We start from the raw sequence: 23,426 nt of genomic DNA, 5'->3' as shown, positions 1-23,426 counted from the left end.
TGGACAGGAAATTGTACAACCTTTAGCCTTCTATTGGCACATGCATTATTTACTTGATGTCACCGCTGTTATGTTACAATATCTGCCAAATTACAACAACTACGTGTGTGTTATTCAAGTCGAATATGTTCAATTATTTGTGTAGGATGAAACTGTTGAATCACAAAATGGCCCACTTTTCCCATACATGTGATTTGAGCTTTCCCCATGACCCAATTGGTAGACACTAATAATGCCCTACAAACTAATATCTGGGTCACATACAAAATACCATGTCTGTATTTTTATTTGTATAAAAGTCATACTAAAGATTTGCATTAGTACTGAATGACTGTGTCTGGTAAGATCCCAACTACCACTCAGTTGGAGGTGTGACCAAAGAAAATTTGAAATAAGCCTCACGTCTAAATGTGAAGTTATAGTCTCATTAAAGCAACTCTTAATTAGGTCTTCACTGCATCACAGATTAACTGCATCACCACCACAGTATGTTATCTGTCCATTTGTCCATCAGCATCCATTTGCACGCTGGCAAAAAGCAACTCAATTTATATGTTGTGATTACGAATATTAACTTACTTTTATTTAGTTATCAGTAGTAAAAACACTAAGTGAGCCTAATGTGAAATCATTCAAGTTGCGAGTCTAATGAGGCTTATGACAGGCACTGACCTGTGGATGATTGATACCTGATATCACAGGAATAAAGGTCAATGAAGGCTGAGAAAAAGGTGGACAGGGGTAGATTTTTGTTTTTGCAGTGCAACAGTGTGTGTGTATGTAATGCCTATTTGTATTATGCCTAGTACTCACTACAAAGAGAGAATGCATATGTCCATGTTGCCAGCTGAATTTAAATACTGTTGCTCAGAAATAGAGTAGACAAGAAGCACCATGATGCTTACCTGTTCATATTTTGTTATTTTGGCCAGGTTTTCCCTTTTATCCCATGTTGTTGCTCTAATTTCAACATGAAGATGCCATGTGTGCTAACAATGAAAAGCATACCTAAATAGAAATACATGACATGAATACACCTCTATACTCATCTATAGAAAAGACACATAGAGACCATTAGACCATATTTGTGCCATAGACACTAATGTTCACACTAGTTGCCATGACACAAACACAATTTAATTAAATGTTTTACTCTACATGCAGTGCACAACACGTGCTGTGGCACACGTGTAGACACAGAAGGTTGAATTTAGGTATAGACGCTTATGGTTGCTAGGTAGCGACAAGTGGCAATATTCCAGGTCTGATTTGTTAGTTTTGTGTATCAATATATTGTCTGTGGCCTATTTCAAGGAAAATAGGCTACATACACTCATCTATAGAATAGACACATAAAGACCATTACATTTTTGCCTGTCACACACACTAATGTTTACACTAGTTGCCACATCCCGATAAATACAATTTAATTAAACGTTTTACTCTAAATGCAGTGCACAGGTATAGATGCTTATGGTTGCTACGTAGTGACAAGTGGCATTATTCCAGGTCATGTTTGTTCTGTGTATCAATAGATTATCTGTGGCCTATTTTGAGAAAATAGGCCATACACACATCTTTACAATAGACACATAGAGACCATTAGATCATATTTGCGCTTGTCATACACACTAATGTTTACACTAGTTGCCATGTCACATTAAATACAATTAATTAAATATTTACTCACGCACATGCTGTGGCACACGTGTAGACATAGAAGGTTAAATTTAGGTATAGATGCTTATGGTTGCTACACTGTTAGATATTTTTACAGTTACTCACCACAAAATGCCCAATAAAATACCATAATTTTATTTTCTGGTTCATTACTGTAATAAACAGTATGGGTATTAACATTTCATTTACAGTTATTTAACGTATATCTGTATAGTTGAATAAGACAGACTTCTAGCCATTGAAATAACTTGTAAAACAATGTTATAGAAGCATAGAAATGAAATGGTGAAATAAAACATGGTAACCATGGTAGAACTTGGTGGAAAAATCAGTGTCTCCAGTATTTGTGGAGAGCAGTTATTGTCTCAGCTTCAGGATTTGGCCACTTAAAACCTTCCTAACTTATGGTGTTAGGAGTTATAGGAAAGGAGTTTATATTGTAGCTTCCACGGTTTATGGGGGAAAAGGACAATTAAATGTATTTCTTTTCCTTGCTGCTTAACCTAAAATCCTAAATATCATTAAACAAGTGATAATGGAATGGTTTTAAGTTTTTCTTGACAAAATAATGTTGTTAGCTATCTAGCTATATATGATGTGATTTAATTGTAATACATCACATAACATTCTGTGGTATTCTATATAAGAGTTACCTACATTATACTGGTTCCCTGCATACTAAGACATGGCATGCATTTTTTTTATCTTGTTGTATCTGTGTTTAATAACCCCATGCATGCACTTAAAAATAATAACTTTCATCATTTCATATGTAGAACAACAACCAGTGACCGGAAAACTGTGAGAGACAACTGATAGAGACAGGAGGAAGAAGAAAGGTGGACATGAAGGTCTGACCCCATGACCCTGGAGCACATTCAACAAATTTCAAATTTGCGGCCCATCTATAAACTGACATATGCAAGATTGTACAGGTGTAAATTTTGCAACCTGTATATTTCAGAATTAGGAATGTTCTGTAGACATGTGAAAAAACCTTAGCACATGGCAAACTAGGTTTGTGATGTGGAAATGAGCAACGTCCTGCTTCCTTTACACATTTTGCTGCGTTTAAATCCCACATGCACAGGAATTACAAACAGTCACATATTGAATAACAAACTCAGTTCAGTGGTACTCTTGCTTGTAAAGTTAAAGAATATTCCTGTGTGGCTGATAATTTCTCAGCTTTGTGCATTTACTTGAAAATTGACATTAGAGATGGAAAGAAAGTTGGCTGCCCCTACGATAACTGCAGCAAATATTTTAATGTCAGAACGTCCTTTGCCACACGGACATTTCAAGAATACATAAACATTTACATAATGCGCACTGACAACATTTGGAAAGGATCAGTAAGCAGACAGACTTTTTTGTTAAAGAGTCAGCCCTGAATCACCAGACAAAGTTACTGTTTATTTACACAGAATCAGGTGGATTAAGCATGTTTAAAAAAAAAAGGATCTAACTCTTTAACAGAAAAAATTGTTGACCTCTGTAGGAATCCTTTCCATAATGTTGTCAGTGACTGCTTAGACACAAGAACATAAGGACCAGGTGGGAACAAAATTGTTAACCTTTAAAATGAATACTGTGGTAAATTTTGGAATTCATTTAATTTCTATTTTTCGTGTTCATACAGATGTTTGAGAGGACTTATGGTTGTACAAATATGCCTCAAAGACATGGGAAAGTCATAAAAATGTATTCGTAAAATGTGTATGAATTCTGAAATTAGAAAATAAATCAAACAGGGCAAACATTTCTTTTAACTGTACTGGGGCCAACAGACAGCAAAAGAAAATAGAAAGACCTTTGAATTACTTAAGGAGAAAAAACCTACTACTCGTGGTATTTCTTATACTGTCATGTTCTATGTTTTTGCAGAAATTGTAAGTATTTTTACAGTTTAGATGAGATAAACTGCATGACCATTTCTCTGCTTCTCATACAGTCCATCATACTGTAAAAAACATGTGCAGTTAGGGTACGGTAATAAAGTGGTCACGTTGCCATTGAGTTACCGCATTTATACAATAAAAAGTCTGTCACTACAGTGTATCGATAAGTGGAATTATTCCAGGTCAGGTTTGTTTGTTCTGTGTCTGTAGATTTCCTGTGGTCTATTTCAAGGAAAACATAGGCCCATAGGCTATCCATGTATGAGTCTTACATGCACAGCCAGATAACCTCCTAAACTGACAATGAACCTAATATTAAGCCTCTCCTGAAATATATTTTGTGACACATGGACGCTCAAAAAACCGTGGTTTTGTTAGCTGTAACTTGTGAATCCTATAATTTAGGGAAATGGAAGTGGTAGGTTGAAACATGAGGCAATATTGCCATCCACTTATTTTTACTGTGAAAAAAGTGACATGTGAGTAAAAGTTTAGCCTTTCTGGACATTTGGGCTCAGCTGTGTAATAAGAGAAATTAAAATACCTCAGTAATTATGTTCCCTCAATATTTTTGACAGCCTTGCACCCAAATAGAATTAAAAAAAATCAATAAGGCTGCAGCATTTTGTATCATAATTTACTAAATGGAAAAAAAAAAAAAAAAAAAAAACGTTTTAACGGGGTGACGTCTTAATATGATCTGTGACGTGATCTATCTGCGCCGTGAAGCAGGGAGCGCAATGGCGGTGTCTCAGCCAAAGCAAGAAAAAGAGAGCGATGATTGCTCTTTGCTTCCTTTAGTTCATGATATTATAAAAAGGTAAGATTCGTGGAGTCGTGTGGGTTTCGTGTTTACTCTCGGATTCGTGGAAACCCCTTTACGTGTCGTAAACCGTCGTTTTGGTGGAGTTGCAAAGATTGTTGACCTAGTTGCTAAAGCTAACGTTAGTTTTTTTTTACCGCTAGGCTAGCTAGCTAACTGGGAAAGGTAAATGTCAAAAATAACAACGTAGCAATGACATTTCCCCTTATTTACCTCACTCTCTTATAGCATGGACAAGGACAGCCAGGATGTGCACCAAGAACTGGCCAAGCTGAAGACAAAGATCCAGGAGGCCCGGGAGCAGATCGCCAACATGCCCGGAGTGGACAGCAGTCCGCTGGAGCAGCAGCAGCAGCTGGCGACGCTGCGCGAGCAGGTCCGCACCAAAAACCAGCTGCTGCAGAAATACAAAAGTCTGTGCATGTTCGACGTGCCAAAAGCATCGTGAAATTTAAGTCTGCAATACTGACTGGAGGAAGCTCACACACAGTCGAGGTGCATTAGGGACGTTTGTTTTCATCCTCTCCACCATGTGGGATTCAGGAATACGGAATGGACGTCTAAATGGACAAGGACTTATATATATATATATATCCTCAGCTGCATCTCAGTGATATTTTTGAACCTCACATCATTTCCGGATTTTGTCCTACTATTTATATTCAATGTAGCTTTTCCGTGTATCGTGTTCTTTTCTTGGGATATTTCAATATTCTTATTTTTTAATAAAAATTGATTATGAGAGACTGGCTTAAAGTATTCATTTGAGTCTGTAGAACTTCATCATTATTTATGCGTCTTTTTGACATAATTAAGCTTTTTTTACTTTGTTTACCATGTGTTTGTTGCTTTGGAGACGTACCTTCATTGTTGTTTTGCTTGGAAAGAAAGAGAAGAGGAAGACAGATTATGAAAGTAAGAAGTTGTTTTTAATTTAACCCTCTTGTCCAAAAGTTGACGTAGACATAATAAATACACATTCAGATTTGTTCATAATGCAACACACGTTCAAGTTCCACCAAGTTTGAAAAACAAGATAAATGTAAACATTGCTTTTCTCGGCAAGCTAATGTAGAGGCAGATATTACAGCATTTCCGGAGCATCTACTGCATCATTCACTAGACAGATGATGGGTCTCTGAGCTGAGCCCTGTGTGTCTCATCACAGTTTAAATCATTGTGTCTCTGGTGCTGAAGTCTAGAGTATTTCGGCATATGTTGCCCAGCAGAGCGGCTCAGCTCCAGCTCTGGAAAGTCTCACAAAAAGTCCCTTTAACAAAGACAAATCAAATGTCAACATATGATGCAGCCTTTTTCTTTGGTCTGGCTGCCTCCTATGGCTTTCTCCTTTATGTACATCAAATCACTGTGCACGCTGGGTCTCCGTGCAAACGGCGCCACGCTCCCGTATGCATTTCCATCTTTGCACTTCTTGTTTCTGAAGGACTTTCTGTGAAGAACCTCGCAGTACTGCACGGAAACTTTGCAGTGCAGATCGGGGCTCATTTCGTTGGGCAGCTTGGCCATGGTAAAGAGAGTCTGAAACATTTGGTCCACGTTAGTGTTCTTCTTTGCTGATATCTCAAAGTAAGCGCAGTGCTCGTCTCCACCAACCAGCTGCTCGATCTCATCCTCCTGTACCTCACGGTAAAAGACTCTGTCACATTTGTTGCCGCAGATGACCAGAGGAACCTCCACGTTCTCCTTGGTTTTGTTTCGCAGGCAGGACTTGGTCTCATAAATCTGACGTTTTAGGCGCTTCACCTCCTGGAAGGAGTCTCTGTTGTCCAGGCTGAATACCAAGATGAACACATCACCTGGAAAACCCAAGAGAAGACAGGTTCAATGCCAAATAGTAATAGGCTACAATTTTAATATAAGCCAATAAACTCTGCAAACAGCAGCCTGCTATGGGCTTTGGGTTTTAAAGCTCTACTCACCGGTAAGAATAGAAAGCCTCCTCATTGCAGGGAAGGGATGATTTCCAGATGTGTCTAAAATGTCCAGCTGGTAAATGTTTCCCCTGATGCTGTAGAATTTCCTATGAAAGTCCTCAATAGTGGGTGTATACTGATCTTCAACTCTCGCGTTCAGAAACCTAGAGATGATGGCTGTCTTCCCAACTTTAGTGGAACCCAGAATCACCATCCTGTGGCAATTCTTGGCCGGTATGTCAAACTCATTCTCAGGTGGTGACATGTTCCTAATCATGCAGCAGTTGCACCCAAAGGTACATGCAAAAGCAAGATATGGTTAAAAATTGTTTTTAGTTATGTGAGGGGTTTAACCTCGCTATCTTTCTGAAGCCGGAGGACAGCAGGCTGGGGATTTATGGGGAAAGTATGCCGCGCCTCCCAAATGCGTCATGCGACACGCTCCAGGTTGGAGAGCTGGAGCAAGACCCGATATTATAGCCTTTTGGCTGTTTTGTGCGTCAGCCCCTTTTTTTTAAATCTTAAAATGACAATATGCAGTTTATGGTATGCCTACTGCGTGCATTCGCCTACATTAAACCGTGTTGTTTTAATGCATTAGAAAAAGAAATGCGCACCATCTCACATTAACTTGCGTGCACCTAAACCGAATTGTCTCTGTTTGTTGTCCCTGTAGAAAGCATCTTATAACCAGCAATCAAATTACATGCGAGCATCGGCTTCATCTGTTTGCTCAATCGCCAGTAAATGGTAAACAGAACTAGAGAAAGCAGCTGGAACGTGTGAGGTTAGGAGAACGCAGGGGGCGCAGCGGTACACAAGCGCACACGGCTTGTTAAGAGGAGCACAGCGTGTGAGCTTTTTCATCATCCTCACACTGCTTGTTGCTAATGTTTTCATGCATGAGTCTGATAAGATGTACTTAAGGCTGTTCTTATATGTACATCGTTCATACTGTAGCAGTCTCCACATTATAGTCATGTTTTTAATTCCTCTTCTCTACTATGTGTCATTGGTTTTTAAATATATTGTAATGCTTCATAATGTTTTATGATTTTTATTTCTCAGTGCGTTTGTCTTTAAACAAACTAAAGTCTTTAGATTCATCTCCAAAGCACTTCGAAATGCACTAACCTGTAAGAAAGGTACTATGCAAATAATAAGCATAATAATAATAATAATAATAATAATAATAATAATAATAATAATAATATTAATAATAATAATAATAATAATAATAATAACATATTAAATAAGGTTACTCTGACCATTATAGTGTATTTCTCTCGCTGTATAGAAGTGTCTTCCTCAGTAAATGAGCTGGAAGTCTCATGGAATATAAAGTCTCATTTAAGTAAAGTACATTGTCCTTTATTCAATGTAAAACATTTTATTAGGATTAAAATCTATTTTAGAGTGATTGCCAAAATCAGCAGATCACCATGAATGAATGCAACAACGTAGAAATGTCCAAATAAGGTGAAAAAAGCTACAACTGCAGAACAGCTGTGTGTAACTGGTGCCTGGAAGCCATTCAATCCAATTTGTGTTGACTTCCTTGTATGCGGAAATCAAAGTACCCCACCGACTGTCTAAAGATAGAGACGGCTGTTTGTGACTCAGAGTCCCCTCATCCACTTTTCCACCTTAACCACTTATCACCTTTCACTTATCTTCTCACCTGTGAATCAGTGTAAAGAGAAAATTACTTCCAAAGTCGTGTGTATGATGCAAGTGTAAGGGCAAATAAAGGGCATACACAAGCCAAACCACACAATTGTTGAACATTTGGGAAAAGCAAGTATGATAATATTAATAATATTAATAATAATATTAATAATGACAATAATAAAACATTTCATTTATGGGCTCCTTTCACAGCACTTAATGATCTTACAGTTAAAACCAGCAACAGTACAGTTAAAAAGTCAAATAAAACAAAAACATTTCAAAGATTGAGATAGTAAATTAAAAGAAAGCAATGTATCCATGAATTCGATGGAGAGTGGAGTTATGTAGGGTGGTCTTTTGAATAGGTAAGTTTTGAGGGAGGTGACAAACTCAAAATATCATCACTGGACTATGATGAAGCAAGTGGCAGGATTCAGAGGTTTTTAATCAATCAATCAATCAACCAATTACATTTTGTGTAAAATCCACATTAAACATGGTCTCAGTGCATGTTACAATTGAGGGAACACAGTATTAACAGACTGAAACAAAACAATCAAACAACATTGAAGTTATGAATTGCTCCTTCTCTACTTTTATCCTTTGACTTGTGTTCTAACCGGGCTTGAAACTAAATGTAAAAAATGACATTTTACACAATGTCTAAAACAGGTTTAAAAAAAACGTAAATACACAAATCTTTTTTTCTGATCAAACGTGGGAAACAGTAGGAATTGACCAATAAGAAATACAAAAACAGACAAACACAACCACACACAAACAAACAAAAGACATTGAAAGAGACACACTTAGTCACAAATCTTGATATTTACCTTTGTTTAGTATGAAAATCTAAAAATTGCCATCACTGATGACCTTTTTAGCCCCTATGTAGGGATTAGGGGATGAAATCAGATAGGTGTACTTAAGCCTGGTTGTTCAAGACTTGAGAGGCGGGTTTGTGCAACCAGAGTGGACTATACCAGTGCTACACCCTTTACTATTGGTCAGTGAGTAAGCCAGTGTGTTCCTAGCTTTGCGTATAACAGGACACATGCATATTGGCTTGTTCAGCAAGTATTACCACAACAGTCCCTGCACAAAAATGGGATGGAGGGAACATTCTCACCCATGGGAAGCACATCCACACTTATCTATGTGCATTTTAGATAGTTGCTGTCAAGAGTTTTAATTCATTAATGACAAGTGCATAATTTTTTTTTCACTATACTTGTGAGTGGTAGTAAACAATACAAATTTTAAGTTTTTATCTCAAGGCACGGATGTGCAAAACAGATACTAGCAACTCTGTATTTATACAATGAGTGGCCCAGAGTGTTTATACAATGAGTGGATTATTTAAAAAATAATATCCCAAAATATGCTTCATAGATAACGAAATTACTGATTCCTGAGCATGTTTTTTTCTAGTAACAACATACACAGAACAGGTCATGGCAAGACCTTCGCCTGCCTAGTTTATTTATTTATTTGGTCAGAGAAAGTTCTCTTGAACCTCAATGACAAATACAAAGACCCTGGCTGCTCATCTGAAAACCAGCTCACGATCAGTCCGAGAAAACACACACATACACATCTTTTACGGACATTTTTTTTGTCTTTGTGCATCCTAACTCTTGTCTTTAGTATTAAACCGTGTAGGTGACTAAGCTTGTCTTGCAGCGTATTCTGTTACATAGCTGGACCTCTACAAATGCACAGTCCTGGCAACTTGGCCTTCAAGCTGAGTAAGCACACCATCTGCAGCTCATTCAGGCCGCGGCCAATCATACACATTAGTCTAATTTCCTTCTCAGTCATGTTTGCCTTCACCCATCATTAAAGAGGACAGAAAGACAGGAAACGACTGCCAGGACACAGCGCTTCATTGCTGATGTGAAAATAAAATTGTGTTTTTTGATCTGGTGAAGTGATTACGTACGTTTTAGTGTAAAGGACCCAATCCTGTTGGTGAAAATATCATTAAAGGCCGAAGACTTAGCTGCTGCAGATTGTGGAGAAGCAGACTGAGAGTCTTTTTTTATACCTGTTCAAGCTGGCATTTGGATGACCTGTGTGCACCTGGTCTGCACTTTATGTATTATTATTTTGTAATTATGTGTATTTGTAATTGTGTAGCGTGTTCTCATTGTGTATTGTGTTCTTAGTTTTGTACTAACTATCAACATGCGCTCACATGGTCATTTTATCTTATGATTTGTGTCTTGTATTTTGTACTATGCCCTGTAAAGCACTTTGTGTCTGTGAAAAGCAAATTTGACTCACTTGTTTACTTACTTACTTCTACGAATTAAACATTATGTAGCTGAAGCACAAAAATAGCAGAGGAAACGCACATGCATCAGTGTGTGAGCTATGATGCAAATTGAGACCTAGATGCAGATTAACATTTGTATTTCTAATGGTATACGCCTCCAAAGTAGTTGACGCTCCTCCCAATATTCTCCTAGGTGCGTTGGTAAAATCCAAACATAGAAGTGACCTGATTCAGAACAAAATCACATTAGATGCAACATGCTGACATAACAGACAGTAAGGATTGCATGTGCATTTTTCTTGATTTTTCAGCCTTAACAGAGATTTGTGCTCCCTGGGAAATTTTGTGTAATGTACATTATGTTTTCTTTCTTTGTATGAACACAATAAGGTAAACTGTTCCAAAGAGTACGTCCATTATGTGGATTTGTTTTGTTCCCCTCCGCCACTCAAAATCTGTGTCCTTACAGGATGACAACTGCAGTAGATGAGCTGTGTTTGTACCCATCTAAATGTAAATATAAAAATGCATAAAGTCATCTTCAGACTATACAATGATGATGTATCTGGTTTGCAAGTCTAGTTGGCTGGAAAAACCAAGAAAAGAAAATTCCAAGAAGATTATGTTCCACGGATGGATGATAAATGTTTAAATGATCATTTTTCTCTCTGTAGAATCACTACTCATCAGTTTAATTAAGCAAGATAATACCTGCCCGTATGAAGAGTAAAACTTGATTAATTTTGTTTTACTGGTGCAGGAGAGAACATCTGATCTCACATGCTGAAGGAAGGAGGGGTCATTCTGTGTTTACATGTCGTGAGACTGTTGGGGCTGTTGCGTGTCAGACCAGGCCATGGTGCAGAGATAGTGCAGAGAAACTGTTGAATGAAGCATGAGCATGTGGTTTCCAACACAAAGGTGTCAGGTTTCAGAGCCAATCACAGCTCTGGCCCGACTTAAGGTTTAGTTTGCCAACCACCTGCATGTTTTCATAAACCGACGATCTGTCAACTGTATTATTACCTGTGACATGCAACCTCATGTCGGACTCTTTGCATGACGTACAACATGTGAAGCAAAACATCATTGTGTGATTTCAAGGAAGCCATGCACAAGTAGGGTGACACTTTACTTTTTTATGCTCCTGACCCTTTTAGGATAGTGTGTTGGGCACCGATTTCATCCCACCCAGAGGGAAACAGAACCAGAAAATGATCATACTTAATCTCTCAGTGTAATTTTTTTTTCTTTTCGAGAGATGATGGGGTTTAGAATCAGCATAGTAGTTTTAGATTTCCAGCCTCTGTATGGCAGTTACAGAAATGATTCAGCACTGGTTGATATCTGCACATGCACCAAACAAACGGTGATTCAGAGGGTTCTCCTTATCTTACCTGACTGACCTTCGATTCTCCTGAACAGGTGGTCATTTTGCTAATGGACTCAAGAGCAGTGAACGCACAGACAAACACATTGGATAATGTGGACCTGGTCACCTGACCTGAACTCACCTTACAAAGTTGGAGGGATGTCAATCAGATCATTTTACATGCTGACTTCAGGAGAAAAGGAAACGTTCCATTTACCTCGGAAGTTGATTCTGGGAATGACGTCACACCTGAGTTGAATGCATTCCATTTCAAGTTGTATTTACATAGTTTTTATTAGCTCTAGCCAGGTTAGCCATTGTTAGGAATGCCAGTTTATAACAACGCATTACGTTGTTTGTTTCCACAAAAAAGAGGGTAGCAACATGTCCACAGATAGACGATGGACAGGACTGTGTGTCTGACTGATATAGTGATACACAAATAGGACAGGAGTGAGTATAACTCTCTGTTATTACAGCTTTCACAACAGTTGATGCATGGTGCATCCATGTTGAAATTTTAGCTCTGGGTGCTCGGTGGTTGTCCGTGTTCCGAGCTCGGAAAGCTGAGGTCAGGGGGCGTTTCTGACATTGACCTCGGAAAGTTTGACTTCAGAGTGCAAATGGAACACACTATAATCATCAGCAAGTCAGCTTTAGAGGAAAAGTTTGACAATTTGGGAAATACCCTTTGCTTTCTTGCTTTTTTTTTTAAATATCTTTTTTTTTTTTTCAACAAACTTTTTTCCTTGTCGCTTTAGTTAACACCACAGGGAAAAGAAAATTGCACTAGACAATGTAGCTGGCAGGGTTTTCTCAAAGTGGCCAAAAATTTAGTTCATGGCTAGTTTAATGACACACCTACTGGTCTAGTTGTAGCATGCACCAGTTAATTGTGACCTAAAATAGGGGGTTTTGGGGTGCCATTGAATGCTAACAAATTGATTCCTTTTGAGTTTTTAGTAAGAACAACCAAGAAAGTGAGAATACAACTTGATATACATAATGTTTTCATTTTATTCAGTCATGTTGAAACTTAATTTAAAACACTTTCATTACTTTTGTATTTTTTTGTTAAAACTGCTTTTTTTACACCTTAAATCACAAGTATGCAGTGAAAAAGAATAATCAATCAATCAATCAAAATTATATAGCACTTACAGCAACCAGCAGGTATCCAAAGTGCTTGAGTAAAATCAGATCATACAAAAGAAAAAGTGAACATAGAAAAATCAGAAAAGGTTACAAAGATGAAGAAGAAGGAAATTGTCACATCACTGCTACGTGTTAAAAGCCAGACTAAACAGATATGTTTTGAGTTTGGACCTAAAAAGAGCTACATCTGTAACAGCGCGGGTATCAGGGCGTAACTTGTTCCAGAGTCTCAGGGCAGCAACTGCAAAAGCCTGATCACCCCACCGTTTATACCTGGACCTTGGGACTTCTAAAAGCAACTGATTTAAAGGACGCAAGGACCGGTTGTGCTCCCACAAAGTTAAAATTTCGGACAAATACTCTGGGGCGAGACCATTTAAAGCCATAAAAAAAAGTAACAAAATCTTAAAGTCTATTCTGCAATCTAATATGCAGGGTTTAGAGAATGGGAGTGATGTGTGCATGTCTGTGATGTATTTGTTAAAAAGAAAGCAGCAGCATTTTGCACAGTTGAAGGCTTGAGATGGATGTCTTGTTCAGACCAACATAGAGAGCGTTACAGTAGTCTAACCTTGAACTATTAAAGGCATGAACGGCTTTTTCTAGGTCGTGCCTGCTCAGGAAAGGCTTAACTTTAGCCAGCAGACAAAGCTGGAAAAAATTAATTTTAACAACATTACTGATCTGCTTATCAAATTTCATGCTGCAATCAAAAGTAACCCCATGCTCTTTTGACAGCTGATCTAGTGTATGATGTCAGAGCTCCCAAACTCAAAGCTGGACCATTTTGCATAACTGGAGTACTGAAAATAACACACTCCGTTTTACCTTCATTCAAGTTAAGGACGTTATCTGAAAGCCACAACTTAATATCAGTGATACAACTAAGCAGGGAGTTTAGTGGGACACTGTAATTTGCTTTTATGGGCAAATAGATTAACAAATTATCTGCATAGCAATGAAAAGATAGGTTGTGCTTTCCTATAATTGCCCCTAAAAAGTGACAAAATGTGTAAAAATAATCCTCCTAATTCCCAATTTGGCTTTGGTCGCTATATTTACAGACAGACTTTTATTATGTTTTTTACACACATAATATTAAAGAATACAACATTTTAGAGAAAATGTCCACCAAGGTTCATTATTCTGTAAATTGTTAACAGTTTCTCCCCAGATTAGGCCTCAATTTCTAGCTGTATCTGTGGAAGTGGCGTGATAACAAATATTAACAAAATTATCACAAAGACCCCTATAGAAAAACAGGTTAAACATTGTTTAAAGGTGGATATCCAGCCTGTCGTCCAGAGCTGTATGTATTGAAGATAATTTGTTTTCTTTTGAGTTTGTGGAAAAAGGAGCTCAGTGAAGAGCACCTTTGGAAAATTGACTGTTTGCGCTTTATTGTTGCTACGAGGAATTCTGCAGACTTGTATCAGAGGTAATGGTCAGTTCAAAACCTGGGTTACTTCAGCGAGCAGTGTAGTTGGTAAATGTGACGACCACTGAGTGATCTTATAAATGCTTAACCTTAGACGTCAATGAGCTGGTGCCCTTTAGTAGCTCTGTTTACGCACTGTTTACGTAACTCTAATAGTTTTACTCAAAGACAGAAACGAGAAGGAGGCAGAGGAAAGGAAAAAAAGAATGGAGCAAGTCTTGGCAAGTCACACACTCTCACACAGCTTTAATATTAAACATTAATAACAGTGAATCACACTCCAGGCACTTATGTCAACATTTGAAATCTGCACCAACACACTCTCCCACCCCCCAACAAATAATACATACCCTGGTACCTATGCTGGTGTATGTACCATCTAACCTGGGCTGGGTGTAAAATGTAATTAAACTATGACTAAAAAAACTCAAGTATTTTTGAAAAATGTAGGATCAATGCAATTTGTTTAAAAAAATCTATTTATGAATTTAAGTTTCAGCAAGTTCTCACTGCAATGACACCTAGTAACTGACTCCCAAAATGCTCTCCCTCTAATGCTAATAGCAGGTCTACAAAGGTTGCGCACCAGGGCTGCATCACAATTCGTCATAGTTTATTCCACACCTTGTTATTGTGAACAATGCCACTAAAAGCCCTGTCATCACATTATTGTCTCTAACAGGCATAACTGACGTTTGAGTCATATGAAGATATTTTTTAGATAGACAACATTTGTTGTTAATAATGTATTGTGGAACTTTTTTCAATTTACACATTCAATCCTTGTGTAAGACAATATCTCTCCAGGTGTAAGTCAAATCAACAACACTGGATTTATTAACAATCATGTTTAATATTTAATCATATGCACCCACACATGGTCTGCACTGCCCATTTCCTCTGTTTTTGTTTACATCTACAGTGTGTAGCGCCCGTTCTGACTCAGTGTGATGCCAATCCCACCAACTGCTGGGAGGGCTAGCGCTCAGTGGCCAGCAAGGACATTTCTACTGTTTGACTAATAAGGCACATGTGCATGTTCCTTTCAAATAATTACACAGGCAGCATGCATAGGCATGCTTACTGCCATGGTACAGTGGGTAGTTGGACACATGATAGATCTCTTAATGAAGTCTGATGTGTGTGTGTGTGTGTGTGTGTGTGTGTGTGTGTGTTTGTGTGTGTGTGTTTGTGTGTGTGTGTGTCCTGATCTGCTTTGACTATTTTGTCCTCTTTTTAAACAGACAAGTAAACAGAGAGCTATTCCATGGATAAAACTCACACATTAGAAACACACACACACACAAACACACACAAACACACCCCACTGATTAAAAATAAAAACAGTTTTTCCAAGAAACTTCATTTGGTAGACTGATCCATTTTTAGTTGACACTTCTTCATATACTGTATGTTACTTTAAAATTTGCTGCTTGAAACAGCTAACTGATATCAACTGTTAATGTAGTAAACTTTAAAAGGTTAAAAAATGTCAGAGAAAGTGCAGTGGAGAGCTGAGTCTTACAGCCACTAACATTAGGGAAAAGTCTGTGTGTTTTCAATCTGTAATGATTGACTTATTTTGGTCAAATGGCCAATATGTAAAAATCTTGAATCATGGAAACTGCTTGAAAATCTGCGCCTGAACTATATAAGAGTGTTGTGAATGCTTCTGAATATTTGCTTATTGAATATTTGATATTATGAGCCCCTTCAGGAGGTTTTGAGTGGGCTAAAATAAAACTGATGGGTAAACAGTCATCTTACAATATATGTAATTGCAGGCCCCACTGTTTAAGTGGTTACTGGAACAACTTCACCCTGCACGTTTACTGTGAAGACTCTAATTTTGAAAGATCCATGTAAAAACATGTGATGTATAAAATGTGTATTAGTCAGGACACAAAATGCAGGTACCAGAGGTATTTTAGCTTTCTTCATACATGAAGAGTATTATTATTTTAGCTAATATGGAATATGGATTACAGGCATCGTGCTCCATTCTCCATATGCCCAAAAGAAATAATCTTTCAATGTTTTGTTTATTAACACTTTTCAATATCTTGAATCCTTTTCATATTACATGTAACTTGAAAGCAGCCTGTGTTAAACAAGAATCAAATCCAAAACATGACTCTCTTTAAGAATAAAAATGTATACTTAACTCATTAACATCACTAACTTTGATCATAACATAGGAATAAAAGAATTTAAGTAAATAATTTTATGCTGGAGAGACTGATATGTCACTTTTACAAGGAGAAAAATGCTCTGCTGTCCATATCAAGGTTAGAGTAATTAAACCTATGTAAATTTGCAGAAGCATAGTGTTTTTACCATTAAAGAAGGTGAAATTAACAAGAAGACCCTCAGCTGTCAGTTGCTAGCCAGCTAATTAGTCCACATCGAGAAAAGCTTGTCTCCTGCTGTTTACAGCCAGACTCTTCCTCTTTGTGCCTCCCTTTGTACAACCGGCAGTGGAAGGCCTCCGGTGAGGCTCCCTTACGCGATGAAGTCTGTAAATCATTTCATGTCCATTCACTCACATGTGTCACTAATAACATTAACAATTGCTCTGTTGTAATCGTGTCCCCGTAAGCTATGACGATGTAACAATGTGCCAACATGTAGCAGCTAAACTAAATTCTGCCATTATTCTTTTTTTTATGATTAAAACCTGAAGTTTTCCTAGTGGTACATGTGAAAATGTTTTCTGTGATGAAGACCATAACATCCATCCATCCATCTTCATCCGCTTATCCGGTATCGGGTCGCGGGACAGCAGCTTCAGCAGGGAACCCCAAACTTCCATTCCCTAAGCCACATCAATCAAGACCATAACTAAAAAAAATTAGAGTAACATTTTGTGAATTCACTTTTTTAATGTGCTTTTTTTAAATTGTCCTGTTTTACCCACCTAATACCCTGATTTCTTTACTTCAATATTATAATGATTCATATGATTCTATTTAGAGCCATTCTACGCTTGCATCCCTGATTCCAAAATCTGCAGTAAATGGATTAAAGCTTGTATACAAAGACGTGAAGAACAGAAAAATGTAAGATCAATGTCTGAGAGGGCTGATTTAAGTGTTCTTATTTGTCCTCAGTATAATCTGAAGATAGGATATAGAAAGACAAGCTGTTAATGTCTGAACATAATGGTACTAGACCACCTATTCTCTTATGGAAGTTGCATCTATGATCAGATGTCCTGTATAGCCAGGGGTTGACTGAGTACAAGAAATAGAATCATGTCAAAGAGTACAAACATGACATAGACTACTGTTTCCAGGAAATAGTCGATCAGGTTGAATCCAGGTAAAAAAAATGTAATGGTTGTGATTGCCCGTAAATACGCTGCTATTATAAAGGAGAACTTTCAACCCTTTTTTTCCTAGAGACACAGGTCCACTTTTTAGGGATTAGATAATTGACTGCAATTTGAGGATTTCATACAGTGCGGCAAGTTCATTTAAAAGCTGCTTGTTTCACCTACTAAGAATGTGCCCCAAATACCAGTAGGTTAGACTCATTAGTGAGTGGAGGACGTTGAAGGCATGAGCTTAGTGATAAGAAGACATGGTCATTCTGCCTCTCTGTCTCTCTGCCCTTCCACTGACCCCTACTGCACTCAGTGTGCTGATGAATGGAAGGACAACTCATAGCACCAGTGCACACATCAAGGCATATTCAGGATGAAAAGGGGAGGGATTGCAGTGACAGCCAATAGTCCACATGGAAATGACCAAAAAATAATCTCCTCTCATGTTCTTATTGCCACATGTAGCAGGCGGTAATGGCTCTAGGTTCTCTGACACAATGTGAAGAGATGAGGGAACACAAGGCCATTCCCTGCAATCTGTGTGTGACCACCAACCTGCGACTTGTGGGCAACGAACAGTCATTACCAACAGCAGGAGCACATCGGAGCTGACTAAATGACAGACTGGGTCAATACTGGCTGCCCGTTAGCCTAGCCGTTGCACCAAGCTAATTGCAGCTCTGTGTGCATTAGTGGCTCTGAGTCCAGCGTGACCCCAGGGATAAACCTCATGGAGAAACTAATGTTCTGTTATATGAGAATGGAAGCAGAGGGGAACAGGTGGTGCAAACATATACAGCCAATGTACATAACATACATATTCATGTGAATAAGGATCTGTACAAACTCATGCACTCATGCAAATGCTAAACCTTGGTGCACTCTCTTATCTGAGCTCTCACCTGAACCAGTTCACTCTGCGTCATGGCAGGTTTTGTATTCGGCATAACCCTCATATCTTTATTCGGCCAACCATGTTTATGAAGCGTGATAGTGATCAACATCCCCAGTGAACAACTCTATGCACCCAGTGTTTCTCTGACCTCAGGGAACCTGGGTAGTTAAGCCTTACTAAGTACAAAGTGCACCGCTGTGTATCTCATTGCACTGTGTATTACCTGGGAATACTCACTGTTGCTGCCAAAAGGATTTCATTATTTAGATAATAAAAATGAAGATTTGCAGTTATTAATTAAACCAGGGTTAAAAATCATTAATCATAAGGTATAATATTACTGGTGAAATGGTACTGAACCAATAATCCTGTCCATTAGGTGCAATCCTGTGAAAAAGTACTAGGACTACTACTTGTACTCCCATTCTGAGGCTGCAGCGCCATCATTAACATAATCTATCCTAATTCAAAATCTTTTATTTCAAAATGTTTATAACATTCACCTGCAATACTGTGGAACTCTTTTTTACTGGTTCTTACTGGTTTGTGTCCATGGAACACTACAAAAACGTTTAAAACATGTTTCAGAGCAAGTCACATTCTTTGGCTTTACTAATATGCTCCGCATCCTCAATGTTGTAAAGAAAACTACCATTTGCAAAAAACGTAATGCGACAATAAATAGTCTCCTGTGATGATGTCCCCAATGGGTGACGTTAGTCATATGAGGACGGATAAGGTTATGTAGGCTACATAACTGATAGACTGGGGGGAAAAACAATACCGCTCAAAAAGGAAGGCTAGTAGGCCTATCTGGAAATGAAAATGCATCTATAGTCGGGGCAATAATATCATCTCCCAACGTACGTTTAAAGTTCCCATGACATGGTGCTCTTTGGATGCTTTTATGAAGACCTTAGTGGTCCCCTAATACCATATCTGAAGTCCCTTTCCCAAAAGCCACTAGAGCCAGTCCCAAAATGAGCTTTCCTTAGTATGTACTATTCTGAGTCTGTAGCTTTTGAGGTGAAGAGAGGGAGGCCTTGACCAGCTGCCACTTTGCTCATTTAAAAGCCATGATGTCTCTCTCTTATAGGTGGGCCAAATTGTCTGGGCAAGCAAAGCAGAGAAAGGGGAGGTTACCTCAGGATTTAGGTTGTTTGCCTTGGTCAAATCCGTAGCTGTGTGTAGCAACCAAAGCTAGAAGTACAGATTGGGTTATGAAAAGATTACAGCTATTCAATTTAAAACTTGGACCCTTCACTCACACTTGTAAGGTAGGTCAGTGGCTTTCCTTTTTTCAATTTGGCCGGCTGTGGTATAAAGGCCTTATTACAGTAGCTGCAGCCGAGCTGGCGTTTGGCCAATGTGATGGCATGAGAAACTATGTATACTTGCGTGGTGGTTGCGACACTAGTTGCAGTCTTCTCCTGAACAGAGTTGATGCTAATGAGCAAAGGCTACCGATTTTGCTATTTCTACGGACTAGAAGAAGAAGAAAAAGGTAAACAACGGCAGAACTGGCAGCAGCATTGCCGTCAATGCTTCAATTTGATTCGTTGACCTACTTCATCGGTTCAAGCCCTTCATTCACCATAAAAGAACTCCTCTTAACCCAGTAAGTATACAAGAGAGACATGCAGTCAGTCTGAGAGTCCTGGCATCCGGTTGTCCACAAACTTGTCCATGCTTCCTGTTTCCGCTTTGTCGCGCACTGATGAAAAAACAGAGGCGCGCCCTCTTGTTACTCCCCGATGTAAACTGAGTGCAGATTTGAGTCGTGCATGCGTCACTTTGCGACAAGTAGCAAACAAGATGCTAACGAGAGACTTCTATAATGTCAATACAATAAATATTGTATCGACATTACGGCATTGTTGGGCAAAACCTTCACAAAAGTTTTTTAGCATATTGTAATTCAAGTGGTCTGAAAGGAAACTATACCTCTGCACCTCCTCTAAGCTCTGTATTCACAAGATTTGGTCAAGCACAGGGCATTTCAGAAAGAGAGAGCATTCCTGTTGGCTGTTCTGCACAAGCAATGCACCTGCAACAGAGAGGGGTGAGGGAGAGGGAGAGCTGCAGGAAATTTGGCGTTTTGCTCACAAACAATGGCACCTTTTTGCATATACTGTACCTCCTGCAGCTTTACATCCACAAGGTGGAACAGGAAGGTTCTGTCATTGTCAGAGCAGTTCTACAACTATTAAAAAAGAGATTGAATACTAGTTGCAGTTTAGACCTACAGAGGTATGTGTATGTTGCCACCTATATGCAAAAAAAGTAATTCCTGCTGCAAATGTAACACCACCTGCAGGCGATTAGAAGCACAACAAAATAGAATGACACAGAGAAGCAATTTTTGATCTCACGCCTCAATCGACAAGACAGCATCGCTTTTGAAAAATATCTCACCATGACCATGATAAATAAGTGACCCATAATATTAATATTATTCAAACATTACTATAAATGATACTATATATGAAATATTACTATTTTTGGCCACTGCATTCCCCATTGTTTCTTTTTTTCTCCTTTGGACAGATAAAACCAGAGGTGGTCAGGAAGACACATTTTTCTTTTTATTTAACCTTTACTTATACAGATAATCTCATTGATAAACAGGGTCTCATTCTCATTCAAGAGAGACCAGGAAGATACATAGTAATAGTGTGAACTCAGTTTGTTCCCCCTCAGTAAGCAGATAATAGGATGTGATCAACAAACGTCTTACTTTTATATTTAAAGACATGCCGATTTTATTTATTTCATTAGATTTTTTTTTAAATATTAGATTTTTAAAGTGATAAACATACTGCACGTAAAGTAACATTCATTCAAATTTATGTTATTCATGTACAAAGCAGAACAATCAGAATCTACCTACCACATGTATAGGATGTATGAGGCAAATTTAAAAGTTTTACTTTATGCACGTACATGATGTATCACAACAATTAGCAGCATGTGTACATAATGAGCTGTAATTATACACTTTGCATGCAATGAGAACTTGTGGTAATCATTGTAATGACATGCACTCATTGTCATTCTCCGACCACAAACTTTTATTATGGCACATCTGCCTTTAAATCTTCTTTGTATAATAATTTGAATATGATATGTTGATAATATTCCTGGATTATTTGTTAATACGTTTAAACGTGACAAAAACCGTGAAAATTCATTCACCAGAATAACGCACTTTGAGAGGTGGGGGGACAATTGGGTTTCAGCATTGTGGGAAAAATGGTATACATTTGAGAGTAATGTCAAAATGTACATTTTCTATATCCTGTGTCTAAACAGAAATGTGGTTTCAGGTTCTCATTTTGTCCAATACACAATACTCACTGTCCAAGCTGTACTAGCAAAAAAAAAACATTTTGGTGTTGTTAACATTAACACGGACTAGGACAATGCAGTGGCTGGAACATGAGTACGACCAGCAGCAGCAGCAGCTGCAAGGGAGAGCCGTTATCCAAGACATCCAAGACATGTACTCCCTCAGTACAGCTAGAGACAAGGACACACCTGCCCTCATACAGACCTCCATTGGTCAATGTGTTATTGTTGGACCTAGTGACCCATAACAACTGAAGAAAGGTACATTAATTACTTATTATATAAGGTACACTGGTCTGGGATTTTTTGGCTTGTACTTAAGGCACACCAGGAGTATGTAGAAGAAGCCAGGAGTACTGACACAGAGGCTGAGCAGTATTTTGCTGTGGACGTGGGGAGCAGCGAAACATAGACACCTAAAAAAAACACCCACCTAAAAAGATCTACATCAAGTAATAAAAATAACTTTTTTTCATATTTGCACCTTTTACTATATCCTGACAGTACTGTGTCCTCTGCTTCCTCCTGGTGTTCCACAAGGAAAACAACCAATCAGAGCAAAGGAATTAATACCTGCTTGTAAGCTGCGGTCAAACTAGACAGCACTAATTAAATGTGAATGAAGATACTGTTACGGCATTGCCTATTTCTCATGTTTTTTCAGAAACCTATCTTAGTGTACCGTCTGCTTCTCCAAACAAGGATAAGTAATTTATACAACACACAAAATAAAATCCAAACTATCCTTTTAAGTTGTAAAGGATTAGTAGTAGTTTCATATTTTTGAACAAAGCCAGAAACGTTATGTACATAATGGTTCACCATACCGTTACAAAATGCTTGATAGATGCTGTAAGAATGTTTACCTCAGTTGCTGACAGCTGGCTGGATTTACTCATATAATTTAACATGAACCCTCTATTCCAATAAAAACAGAACAGGACCAGAAGTGTGCTCTATACCTGTGTGACTGCTTGCATGTGTCTGTCAAAGTTGAAGAGACAAACTTAAACTAATTTTATGCATGAATGGCTGTTTTATCCACATCAACCAGGAACAGACTGTTCTCACTTATTTTCTCATTATTTATGAGGTTATTCACAGTGTATCAAGCTTTCACAAGATGAAACAGTTAGAACCTGACTCTCATAACAGAATCTTTTTCATAGCTAGTGCAAAAGAGAGAAGAAACCACCTAAGTCACCTTGAACATAACACTCAAGAAGATGCAGAATTAAGAGTATAAAGACACAAACAAATGAGAAAAGTGCTGCCTTTCATAAGCTCTGTGGCATTATCACAAGACCTTAATGCTAAGGCCATCACAGTCAAAGCACAATTTAAAGAGCAGAACATTATCCGAGGTGCTTAGCACGGCCTGGACCAAAAGTAGAACCTGTAGTGGAAAATGTTAGGAGGAGAGGACAGCTAGATCTAGACCTAACACACACACACACACACACACACACACACACACACACACACACACACACACACACACACACTGGACAAGCTGTTCTCACATGATTCTGTAGGCCACACACATCCCAACCTGTGTGTTTGCACGCACTCTTGTGCACATCTTTACACCTTGCTGATTCCTGTT

General features: G+C 38.3%; 2 protein-coding genes and 1 long non-coding RNA gene across 3 annotated transcripts; 2 read left to right on the top strand and 1 right to left on the bottom strand.

Annotated features, from left to right (window-relative positions):
- Nucleotides 1–4,276: 4,276 nt before the first annotated feature.
- med9 (mediator complex subunit 9) lies at nt 4,277–5,063 on the top strand. The gene is made up of 2 exons (XM_034894364.1): nt 4,277–4,401; nt 4,633–5,063. The coding sequence occupies exons 1-2, from the start codon at nt 4,277–4,279 to the stop codon at nt 4,850–4,852; spliced, it is 345 nt and encodes a 114-aa protein (XP_034750255.1). The 3' UTR covers nt 4,853–5,063.
- A 272-nt stretch (nt 5,064–5,335) lies between these two features.
- Nucleotides 5,336–6,746, bottom strand: LOC117958101 (dexamethasone-induced Ras-related protein 1-like). The gene is made up of 2 exons (XM_034894362.1): nt 6,345–6,746; nt 5,336–6,221 (listed from the first exon to the last, which is right to left on the bottom strand). The coding sequence occupies exons 1-2, from the start codon at nt 6,613–6,615 to the stop codon at nt 5,698–5,700; spliced, it is 795 nt and encodes a 264-aa protein (XP_034750253.1). The 5' UTR covers nt 6,616–6,746; the 3' UTR covers nt 5,336–5,697.
- A 5,140-nt stretch (nt 6,747–11,886) lies between these two features.
- On the top strand, nt 11,887–22,884 carry LOC117958105. The gene is made up of 3 exons (XR_004659648.1): nt 11,887–12,017; nt 20,251–20,260; nt 22,875–22,884. It is a non-coding gene; the product is annotated as an uncharacterized LOC117958105 (long non-coding RNA).
- Nucleotides 22,885–23,426: the final 542 nt, after the last annotated feature.

The sequence above is a fragment of the Etheostoma cragini genome, chromosome 15 (assembly GCF_013103735.1).
Source record: "Etheostoma cragini isolate CJK2018 chromosome 15, CSU_Ecrag_1.0, whole genome shotgun sequence".
Taxonomy (NCBI): Eukaryota; Metazoa; Chordata; class Actinopteri; order Perciformes; family Percidae; genus Etheostoma; species Etheostoma cragini.
Note: the sequence above shows the minus strand (reverse complement) of the source record. Positions and strands in the feature narration are given on the sequence as shown.